General features: G+C 33.9%; 1 protein-coding gene across 1 annotated transcript; it reads left to right on the top strand.

The window, feature by feature from the left end:
* Nucleotides 1-5,094: 5,094 nt before the first annotated feature.
* LOC132065525 (uncharacterized) lies at nt 5,095-9,918 on the top strand. Its single transcript, XM_059458951.1, has 4 exons — nt 5,095-5,349; nt 7,199-7,455; nt 8,419-8,873; nt 9,438-9,918. The coding sequence occupies exons 1-4, from the start codon at nt 5,225-5,227 to the stop codon at nt 9,699-9,701; spliced, it is 1,101 nt and encodes a 366-aa protein (XP_059314934.1). The 5' UTR covers nt 5,095-5,224; the 3' UTR covers nt 9,702-9,918.
* Nucleotides 9,919-10,816: the final 898 nt, after the last annotated feature.

Raw genomic sequence — 10,816 nt, 5'->3', positions numbered from 1 at the left:
CAACTTATCATGATTAAGTAATTTAATAAAGTGAAAATATATCTCAACTAACCATGATTAACTGAGACCATTGTATGCGCAACACATGTCATCTACAACGACGAGGGTATAAAGTCCAAACACAGATTCGGCCGAACCTAATAATTTTTCTCAAAAGTGTATTGTGTAAAAAAAAAAATATTAACTATGTAGGCATAATAAATTTAGAATCCAACTATTAGCTTGAAGTCGTCGTTCTAATATTCAGAACGCATAAAGTTGAAATTCTGACTCCGCCTTTAATCATACATATTCATTTAGTGTAAAACACGCCGTGCAGATAAAATTTTCGTTTGTGGCACTATGATAAGTAAGAAGAACATGCACCCTTCAAATGGGCTGGTCTTTAATATTTCCCCTTAGCAATTGAATTTATGCCTAGCAGAGCAAAGGGAAAAAGTCATGTAGGGCATAAGTTGTGGGATTTGTGGGATATTATGATGCGAAAATATAAACTTATGTACTGCTAAAAAGTTACTTCCTTCGTTTCTATTTGTTTGTCAGATTTTCATTTGACATGGAGTTTAAGAAAGTAAAGAAGAGTTTTGAATATTGTGGTCTTAAATTAAAGATATGTAGAATGTACTAAAATGCTCTTTAATTTTATGATTTTAGACATGTGGAAAGTTGGAATTAAAAAGTTGTCAAAAATGAAAGATGTATTCGTTCTGAAACAGATTAAAAAGGAAAGTGATACAAACAAATTAAAACAAACGACGTATTTATTATGAGGGACAAAAATTAAAGACCGGCACAAAATAAGGCATAAGTGCCAACCTCGATGAGAATGAATACTTAAGACTGTTAACAATCTTTTTTTTTTTTTTACACGGATTGCCCTTCAAAAGCACTGGTCTTTAATTTTTTGTCCTTTGCCTAATACCCCAAGGTTCTGGGTTCGAACCCTAGCTCAGTAAAAAAAAAGAAAAAAAGCAATTTCGCATGGCAGAAGTTTGGATTCGCAAGACAGAATAGGTAGAGTTTTGCATACAAAATTCTGCCTTGAGAATCTAAACTCTACATTGCGATTTTTTATTTTTATTTTTGACTGAGGGGGAGTTCGAACCCGAAACTAATTTTTTTTAGCAAAGGCCAAAAGTTAAAGATTTCAAATTTAAGCGCCAAAAATTAAAGGCCACCCCAAAAGTAAGGACATTCGTGCGAATTGCCCCTTAACAATCACTCCAATTGAGTGGTTGATTATGGATCTGTAGTGAGCCCAAGTTTTCAAAGGAAACCCATGGGAGAAGCTGGGAAGGCCTATTTGCAAGATTCCCCTTCAAAAGCGTTGGTCTTTAATTTTACCCCTCAATTGCTGGTCTTTAATTTTTGACCTTCGCTTAAAAAGGTGTCCGAAAACACATCGAGATTTTGGGTTCGAACCCTCGCTCAGTTAAAAAAAAAAAATTGCAAGGCATAAGTTCATATGAAACTATGCCTATTCGCTATGTAGTTACATAGAAACTATGCCGGACACGACAAAGGTTTCTATGAAACTACATAGAACCTATGCTTCAAGGAATAAGTTCATATGAAACTATGTCTATTCGCTATGTAGTTACATAGAAACTATGCCGGACACGACAAAGGTTTTTATGAAACTACACAGAACCTATGCCTATAGGCATAGTTGCGAAATTAAGGCAGAACTTCATTTCCATGAACTTTTGTCGGACAAGGCATAGTTCTATTTACCTTCGCTCGAATTGGCATAGGTTCATAGTAATCTATGCCTTGCGAAATTATTATTATTTTCGATTTTGCTGGGGATCGAACACAGAATCTCTGATGCAAAAAGGGTACTTTAGCCCATAAATTTTCATTAAATGAGAATTAGGTACAAAAATTAAAGATCAATCCGTATGAAGAGCAAGCGATACAATTTTTTGAGCTGGGAGCAGGAAGTGTGGGAAGGCCCACTATGGAATGGTATGATGTTTAGCCCCGGTCCATTTACTAAATCATTATGCTGATATGAAGAAAGAGGACAACAATTTTGGCAGGAATGGGATGTCCATACTGTAGTTTGCAGGAGTGGCAAAAACAACCCATATTGTGGAACCCCTGCTCAACTAATTCAAGTTTAAACGAGTTGGGTTATTACTAAACGAGCTGATGAGTTTTAATGGGATTTAACGACAATACTGAAGAATACGCTACGTTTGTTTCCCTCTATTGGGCTTCACTTGTGTTTTTTTGTTTCTTCTTTAAATCTTTAAAGTTAAAAGATGCTTGAATCTATGCATTTGATTATTAAAATATTATTTCTAAATATGAACGCTGGATAATCAATATTATTTATTTTCTCAACATTTGAATGGATATAAATTCTCATTATCTAAAAGCAAATAAGTATATAAATCATATGGACTGATAATGAAATATTTTATTTATTCATAAGCACTAGAAAAAATCTTAATTTATATGAGGACTGTAAAAACTGTTAGTTTGATGAAGCACACCCTAAAGTTAGTTGTGGCACTAGTGTGATGTTGGCTAGTAATAGTTGTGATTGGTGGAGGTGGTTATGTGATGGTAATTGGTGGTTGTGCAGTGGATGTTGCTTGTTGGTAGCAATAGATGATGGTAGCGGGAATTATTAATAGTTGTTGGTGTTGAAAATGGGTGGTGATATATGGTTAATGAAGGTGATTGTGTGGCAATTGGCGATAGAGATAGTTGAGGCTAGCGGGTATATATGATCTCGTAGTCACTTATTTTTCTAGGCTGGTAATATATGACCCTTTACTAGATAGATCTCATAGTGATTTCAGTGACTGATATATAACAATAACGACTTTATGGTGTTGTAGGCACGCCAATTAAATAGGTGATAGCTTTACCCATGATGATTAGATGATTCTGTTTGCCCTTTCAATCTACTTTTTAAACTAAAGGAAAATGACGTTGTGAATAATGTCCTAGCTATGGTTGATAGTAATGGTTAGTGGTGAAGATGGTTGATAGTAATAACTAGTGATGAGAGCGGTTGCATGATGAAGATTGATGGTAAAAACAGCTGGTAATGTTAGTAGTAAAAGTGGTTGGTAATGATATTTGTAATTGTGACTAGTAGTAATAATTTTTTGTACAAGATTTGAGTAATTCAAATTTATTAAGAGAAATTAAGTACCTGTAATTGACTGAAAAATAGTGGCCACATGAAATGTTTTTCTGATATTTAAACTGTCGCAAAATTGCTGGACCCCATGATAGAAATTGGGAGACTTCGTCAAAACTAAGTAAGCGTTTGGCTAACCAAACATTTTCATTTTATTTAGAATTTTTAAAGTTGGAATTAAAGATGGAGTTGTGTTTGGTTATAGTTTTTGCAAAGAATATTTGATTGTTTGAATAATTTTTTTTATAAGAAATATGAAATATGATTTATATCCCAATTTCTAAAAACTAGCAAAACAATCCAACTTGATTAATTTATTTGAAACATACAACAAAATATGCTCTAAAGGAGTAATATCTCATAATTGGTAATCACATAATGTCATAAATTTGATCTCATATATATATTTTTTAAGTTCAAAAAAATTGTTTCACTAATTCAAATGTCATGATTAATATATTTTTTACTCTATTTATAATCTATCTAATAAATAAAAACACAATTAAAAAGATCTGACCCGAGCCGATCCAAAACCCAAACCGGTTGCGCACTTGATCAAATTGAAACAGACTCGTGTTTATAACAATCATAAGTTTAGGGAAAATTTGAAAACAAAAAACAAAAAGTGAGATGGAAAAAAATGAAAATATGTTTTGAAGTATTTTCCAAATTTCAGATACAACTTCAACTTGTATTTGGCATTTTCATAAATAAATGTTGATTTTCAAATAAAGTAAAAGAAATTCATAAAAAAAAAAAAAGTGAATACTCCCTCGGTCTCAAATTACTTGTCGTTTTATTTTATTTTACACGCCCCTTAAGAAATACTTTAATTAGGAGGAGTGTCAAATGGGCGGGTTGGGCTGAAATTGACCCAATAAAAATGAGCTAAGGTAATAAATGGGTTGGGCTAACATTGGCCCAAAAGTTATTTAATTTGAATTGGGTTTGAAATGGACTAAAAATGGGTTAGGTCATGACCCACCCAACTTCTGGCTTTTTTGAAAGTTTTATTTTCTAAAAATACTTTTTGGAAAATATTTTCTAGAAATACATTTTTCGCAAAAAATATTTTCTTGAAAATTATTTTTACGGATTTTTCGTGGAAAATATTTTTTATGAAAACAATTTTTGTGGTAAATATTTTTCGAGAAAAATATTTTTCGTGAAAAATATTTCCCTTCATGTTGAACACAGCACAAACTTATAAGATACATGATACAAGAAAAGTGTATATATTAAACAAATAAACTAAATCTCAAGCAATAAATCCAAATTTAAGTAAATCTTAAAAATGTGCTAAAATTGGGCTAGTATTGGGCAAATTGGAGATCACTTTAAAATGAGTTATGGTGGGTTGGGCTGAAATCAGCCCAATATAAAATTATCTTGAGCCCAACCCATAAAAGTTTGGGTGGGTGATCACCTTTTGGGCCAAATTTGACACCCTTAGGTGTTTGACTACTTTACCCTTATTTATGTTTATATTATAATCTCTCTTCATTAAATGTTTACTCTATTTATGTGTCATCTCCATTAATAACAAAATTCTTCTACGAGTAAAATAGGAAGAAAAAAAAAACTTGTGGAATTACACTAGGTATGTTATTGGTAAAATAGGAAAAAAATAATTAATTATGACTTCAACTTCTAAAATGACAAATAATTTGAGATAACTATTTTAATAATCACGACAAATAATTTGAGACGGAGGGAGTAATTCTGATAGCCAAACGGTTCCTAATTCCTTTAAACCACTGACTTTGTCAATTTATGCAACGTAATTTAATACAGTCGGTAATATCTTTCTTTTCCTTTACTTGTCCAAAGAGTTACTCTAGTAATCTAGTTTTCTTTGTCCTTTTTATGACTTGTTATTTAATATACTATATAGTTTAAACAGCTGTTACTCTCCTCCCGCGTAGTTGACAATTTCCATGTATTTTCTTCTTCTCTTCTTCTTTGTTATTTCTGGGGTCAATTCTTGATTCCCCTTTTTCTTTCCTAATTTCTTCATAATCATTTTCTCATTGTATTAATTAAAAGAAAGATATATAGTGGTTGATGGAGAATCCACCGGAGTGGGGAGGCGGAGTAGGGAAGAGGGTGGTGGTGATAGGTGGAGGAGTGGCTGGTTCTCTTATTGCCAAGTCCCTTCAATTTGATGCTGATTTAACTCTTATTGATCCGTAAGCTCATTTCTATATTTCAATTTGTTATATGTATAGACCCCTTTTAATCTGTTACATATGTGGAGACTTATGTGTGAGTATTATTACTATTGTTACTTTGATAACCTTGTTGTCTGGGCTTAGCTTACCCTCACCTCTACTAATTAGTATATGATATCTCCATTAGTATTTTTCTATGTTGCTTGATCTCTTTGAAAATGCTGAGGGGTGCGTGTAACTCTGTCCATCAAAGTTTGAACAGATACCGTGTAACTCTGTCCATCAAAGTTTGAACTTATAAGAAAAAGTCAACTAGTATTTAATTCTATGTTGCTGGGATTCTTCAAAGATGCTGATGGTTGCATGTCGGATCTTTCAAAAATAGTGCATTTTTTGAGGATCTGACATAGGTGCGACATCATTTTTGAAGAGTTCGAACAATAGAGATATATTTGCCTCCGCGTTCGAAGAAATTCTGGTTATATTCACATTTGAGAGGAGCTGGGATGCCAATTGACTGGGTTGACTTGTTACTTGATGTTATGCTGGGCCCCGTTTCATTTTATATGGCAGTACTTAACCGAATGCAGAGTTCTAAGATAGAAAGATTATTATAAGTACTCTAAGAACTTGTGTTCTTAGACATGTTAGTAGGTGACATTTTCAAGGCTACAAGAACATGTTTTTAAAAGTAAAATGGGAAGTTCAAAGTTAAAGAGTTCCAATTGTAAGAAGATTATCATTCTTCCTTGGACATACTAAATAGGAAAAAATATCTGAACTTTTCATCTCTGTTAGTTTCTAACTTTTGTTTGCTTACAGAGTTTAGATAAATTCTGAACGGAAAAGGCTCAAATATGCCATCGAACTATCGGAAATGACTCATTTATGCCATCGAACTATAGGAAATGGCTCATTTATGCCATCGAACTATAGGAAATGACTCATTTATGCCACTCATCAATAGTTTGACTCATTTATGCCATCGCCCGTTAATAAAAATGACTCATCCATGCCATATTTCATTAAAGCTGATTTTACAATACCATATATGACACGTGACCTCCAACTAGATTATGGTTGTGAGTGGGTAAGGTGTATGGGTCGGATTTTTTATTAATTTGGTATTTAAAATTGGGCTGGTTTAATTGAACGACGTAGACCTCTAATTAAAGGCCACGTGTCATATCTGGTATTATAAAACCGGCGTTAATAAAAAATGGCATGGATGAGTCATTTTGGTAACGAGCGATGGCATAAATGAGTCAAAATATTGATGAGTGGCATAAATGAGCCATTTCCTATAGTTCGATGGCATAAATGAGTCATTTCCTATAGTTCGATGACATAAATGAGCCAAACTATTGACGAGTGGCATAAATGAACCATTTCCGATAGTTGGATGACATATTTGAGCCTTTTTCAAATTCTGAATGCAATGTCAAAGCTTAATTCCACCAAAAGCTTGGATTCTTCAAAAATAGAACACATTGGACAAAAGGCTTTCATAGTAAAAACCTATGATGCTTGGATTCTTCAAAAATACTGCCGGGTGTGTATCTTATCCCCCAAAAGCTTTGCATTTTTGGAAGATCCGACACGGGTGCGGCAATGCTTTTGGAGGGTTTGAGCAACATAGGTGAAAATTGAAGGAGTGGATTTTGTGTGTTTCTTGATAGAATTAAGGCAAACATAGGTAAGCACATTGGAAAGATTTACTATAATGCACTATATAAAATTTGTTAGAAGCTGATAGATTTAGATTGAAATACTGGATCATAATTACACGTTTCATTTTCTAAAGGAAATATCTTGCACTGTGATGCACTTCAATTTGGTTTTAATGAGTAGCAAAACCTGTTAACAGGAAGGACTATTTCGAGATACCATGGGCAAGCTTAAGAGCAACGGTGGAGCCTTCGTTCGCGGAGAGATCACTGATTCACCACAGAGATTATCTTTTCAATGGGCGTCTCATAGTGTCCGAAGTCACTAATATCAACAACAGAGAAGTCTTGACTGCAGACGGACATCAAATTACCTACGACTATCTTGTTGTAGCCACCGGTCACTATGATCCCCTGCCCGTAACTAGAACTGACAGATTGGCAGAATATCAATCAGGTATGCATAACATCAAATGCTTCTTTTACAATATGAATTTGGCATTTGGATCCACGTGCTTAAGTCGTAAGATCTATCGTGTTGTCTGCTTTTCGATGAGCAAATTACATGTACATTTTTCTTGGCAAGTTTTGCTGGAACCAGATAACCATATGAGAAATTTATTCCTGACAAGTTTCTCAACTTTCTGGAAAATGATATAAAGAAGCTAAAGCATAGGTTGTTTGTATCCATTGAGCAAAGATTCTTTATTTGTAAGCCAGCTTCTCTAGCAAGTTTTCACGGGATTCAGCCAATTGTCTTGATCTCTATGCTCTCCGATATAACAAAGATGTCGAGATGTACTAGTGATTATTTTCTTGGGAAATTACAGTCAAATACCATTCGGCCATCTAGTTTACAAAGTATGTACATTGTGTATAGGTAGTGTATAGTTTTTACTCACATATACTACACATACCTATACATTCAATATACACACCTATACATATAATATACACACTTGAACATATAATATACATACCTATACACTACCTATACAACCGAAGGGTATACTTCGGCCATGTTTGGTAAACCAGATGGCTGAAGGGTATATTTATGTAAGTTTCCTTATTTTCTTTTGCAATCATCTTTAGACTACTTGATATTACTAGTCAAAATGGCGCGAGGGTCGACTGATTTTGGCCCTTTTGTTGGAAGAATAGTTCAAAGTTGAAGTAGGAAACAAAACTTGTTTAGGTTTGGTATTTAATTAATTTATGTCTAAATAGGATTTTTTGCCTGAATATTAAAGGAATAGGTTTTCTAGTTCCTAGCTAAACTAGGTTCTGCACTATTATAAATTAGGGTGCTGCCAGCTATTTTCATATGGTATAGAGAAGTAGAGGAGAATTGTAGAAATCTTTCAGAGATTCATGATATCCTAAATAGTTTTCCTTCACCTTTTTTTTTTTTGGGTTGCAGAAAATGAAAAGATAAAAGCAGCTGAATCTATATTGATTGTTGGTGGTGGCCCTACTGGGGTTGAACTTGCAGCAGAAATCGCTGTAGATTTTCGCGAGAAGAAGGTAACTTTGGTGCACGACGGATCCAGACTACTGGAGTTCATCGGACCAAAAGCGTCTGACAAGACTTTAGAATGGTTGAAATCCAGGAATGTGGAAGTGAAACTGATGCAATCTATTGATCTGAGTAATAATACCTCGGATGGAAACAGAACATATTTCACTTCATCAGGAGAAACTATCAAAGCAGATTGCCATTTCCTTTGCACGGGAAAGCCACCAGGTTCAGCATGGTTAAGGGAGACGTATTTGAAGGACCGAATTGATAATTTTGGAAGATTGAAGGTCGATGAGAATCTTAGAGTCAAGGGTCATAGAAACATATTTGCCGTTGGAGATATAACTGATATTAAGGTAACCACTGAATTGCGTATCTCTTATTTCTTGAAACATTATATTTTTCCTTGTAGCTATTAATAGTAGTATTTTGTAGTCCCTCCGTTTCATTATATGTGAAGGCATGTTTGATCGGGCATGGAGTTTAAGAAAGAAAAAAGACTTTTGAAACTCGTGTCATAAACATGCCAAGACATTTCTGTAGCTGTAAAACAATGTCATGTATATATAAAAAGGTGTCGTTCTTCTTGGAACTGAATTAAAAAAAAAAAAAGGAAAGAATGTCACATAAAATGGAAGTGATGGAGTAATAAGGAACGGATACAGAAACATTGAATCGCACAAGAAAAACCTGAAAATGTGACTGCACCGATCGAGTATATTTGGAGGGCTATGATTTTTGAGTTTTATTGCAAGAGAAACTACTGTTAAAGAATATAAACGTCTATTTAACAAGTAGGGATCTTATTTTTTTTAATAACAGAGCAGTAGCCAGAGGAACTGAAGCAGCTATAGTACTAGAACTTTTCGAGCAGTTTTCTTTTATTATTCAATTGAATTCTAATGATTCTTCACTACCAGGAACTAAAACAAGGGTATTCAGCTCAGAAACACGCTCTTGTGGCTGCGAAGAACTTGAAACTCTTGATGAGCGGAGGAAAGGAAGACAAACTTGCAACATACGAGCCTCGCTCATCACCTAAGATTATTGTTTCATTGGGAAGGCAAGATGCAGTGGCTCAATTTTCGTTCACGACGGTGATCGGACTAGTCCCTGGGATGATCAAGTCTAAAGATTTATACGTGGGGAAAACGAGGAAGAAAATGGGGCTTCAACCTAAGTAATATTGTTCATTATTCATGAGATTCAGATCATTCTGAGTGTAAAAAATGCTGTTTTTTGTTTGTTTGCTCGGTTTGCTGTTCATATGGCTAAAATGCAAGTTCTTCTACTTATATTTTGCAGTAGAATGTGCATTGGAGTTCAATTCTTTGACTAGGTGTGTTATAAATATGTAATATCTGTTGCAGTTAATGAGTATATGATCTAGTATTTTTTTAATCTTGGCTTGTTATTTTCTATCAAATGTGTGGAAATGGCATTCATTTGTCATCTATATATATATATATATATATATATATATATATATATATATATATATATATATTTACGAATTGGAGTTCTATTTCTTCAAGAACATTATGGTGATGAAGTGAAGCTATTGCTAAATACATTTCTAAGTAGTTTTGATGGGAAAATAGCTACAGTGCATCCAATGTTTGGCCGGATTATTTATAACACACTCAACCTTTACGGCCTATTACCTCCCTTAGCTATTTTTAACTGAAATAAACTCCACCCTAAAACTGGACAGCCAAATTTATGGCTGAACGTGGTGTGCACGCGCCGACACGTGTACATTTTACAATTTTTTTTAATTTATATTCTTTTCCTTTTCCCCATTTTGGGTAATTATATTTTATTTTTCTTTTTTCATTTTCTTCCATTTTATGAAATTGGAGAAGATAATTGAAAATGCCCATTGGAGAAGATGATTGAAATAAGAGGACAAAAGAAGAGAGAGAGAGAGAATGAAAAGAAATGATTGCCAACATGATAGACAGATGAAAGACTCTCTCACGATTCATCCACTTGAGATTTTTAAATGAAAATAGGTTGGGTGAGCTTGTAAATTCACTCAGTCTCATTGAATAAGTAAACAATTGAATTGGTTCAAGTTCAATTGCATGGTGCCAACAAAATCGAGTGTTAATTCCCATTTTATTGAATTAACCGATCGACGTGCTAGCGGACATTTTTTTTTGAATTTGATAATTTTTGAAAAAATATTTTGACATATTTATTTATTTTATTATTCTGAGAATCAATCCTACTACTTCTGGTTCTGGGGTTTCACGCTTGAAAAAAAAAGAAAGAAAAAACCTGGGGCGTGTCGTCC

This window comes from Lycium ferocissimum, chromosome 7 (genome assembly GCF_029784015.1).
Source record: "Lycium ferocissimum isolate CSIRO_LF1 chromosome 7, AGI_CSIRO_Lferr_CH_V1, whole genome shotgun sequence".
NCBI lineage: Eukaryota > Viridiplantae > Streptophyta > Magnoliopsida > Solanales > Solanaceae > Lycium > Lycium ferocissimum.
The sequence above is the reverse complement of the archived record's forward strand: the minus strand, read 5'-3'. Positions and strand labels throughout refer to the sequence as shown.

Excerpts from the sequence above, each read along its gene's own strand:
- LOC132065525 (XM_059458951.1), top strand. The coding sequence starts at position 5,225 with ATGGAGAATCCACCGGAGTGGGGAGGCGGAGTAGGGAAGAGGGTGGTG. Across the intron at positions 5,350-7,198 it reads GATTTAACTCTTATTGATCC|GAAGGACTATTTCGAGATAC; the intron begins GTAAGCTCATTT and ends ACCTGTTAACAG. Across the intron at positions 7,456-8,418 it reads ATTGGCAGAATATCAATCAG|AAAATGAAAAGATAAAAGCA; the intron begins GTATGCATAACA and ends TTTGGGTTGCAG.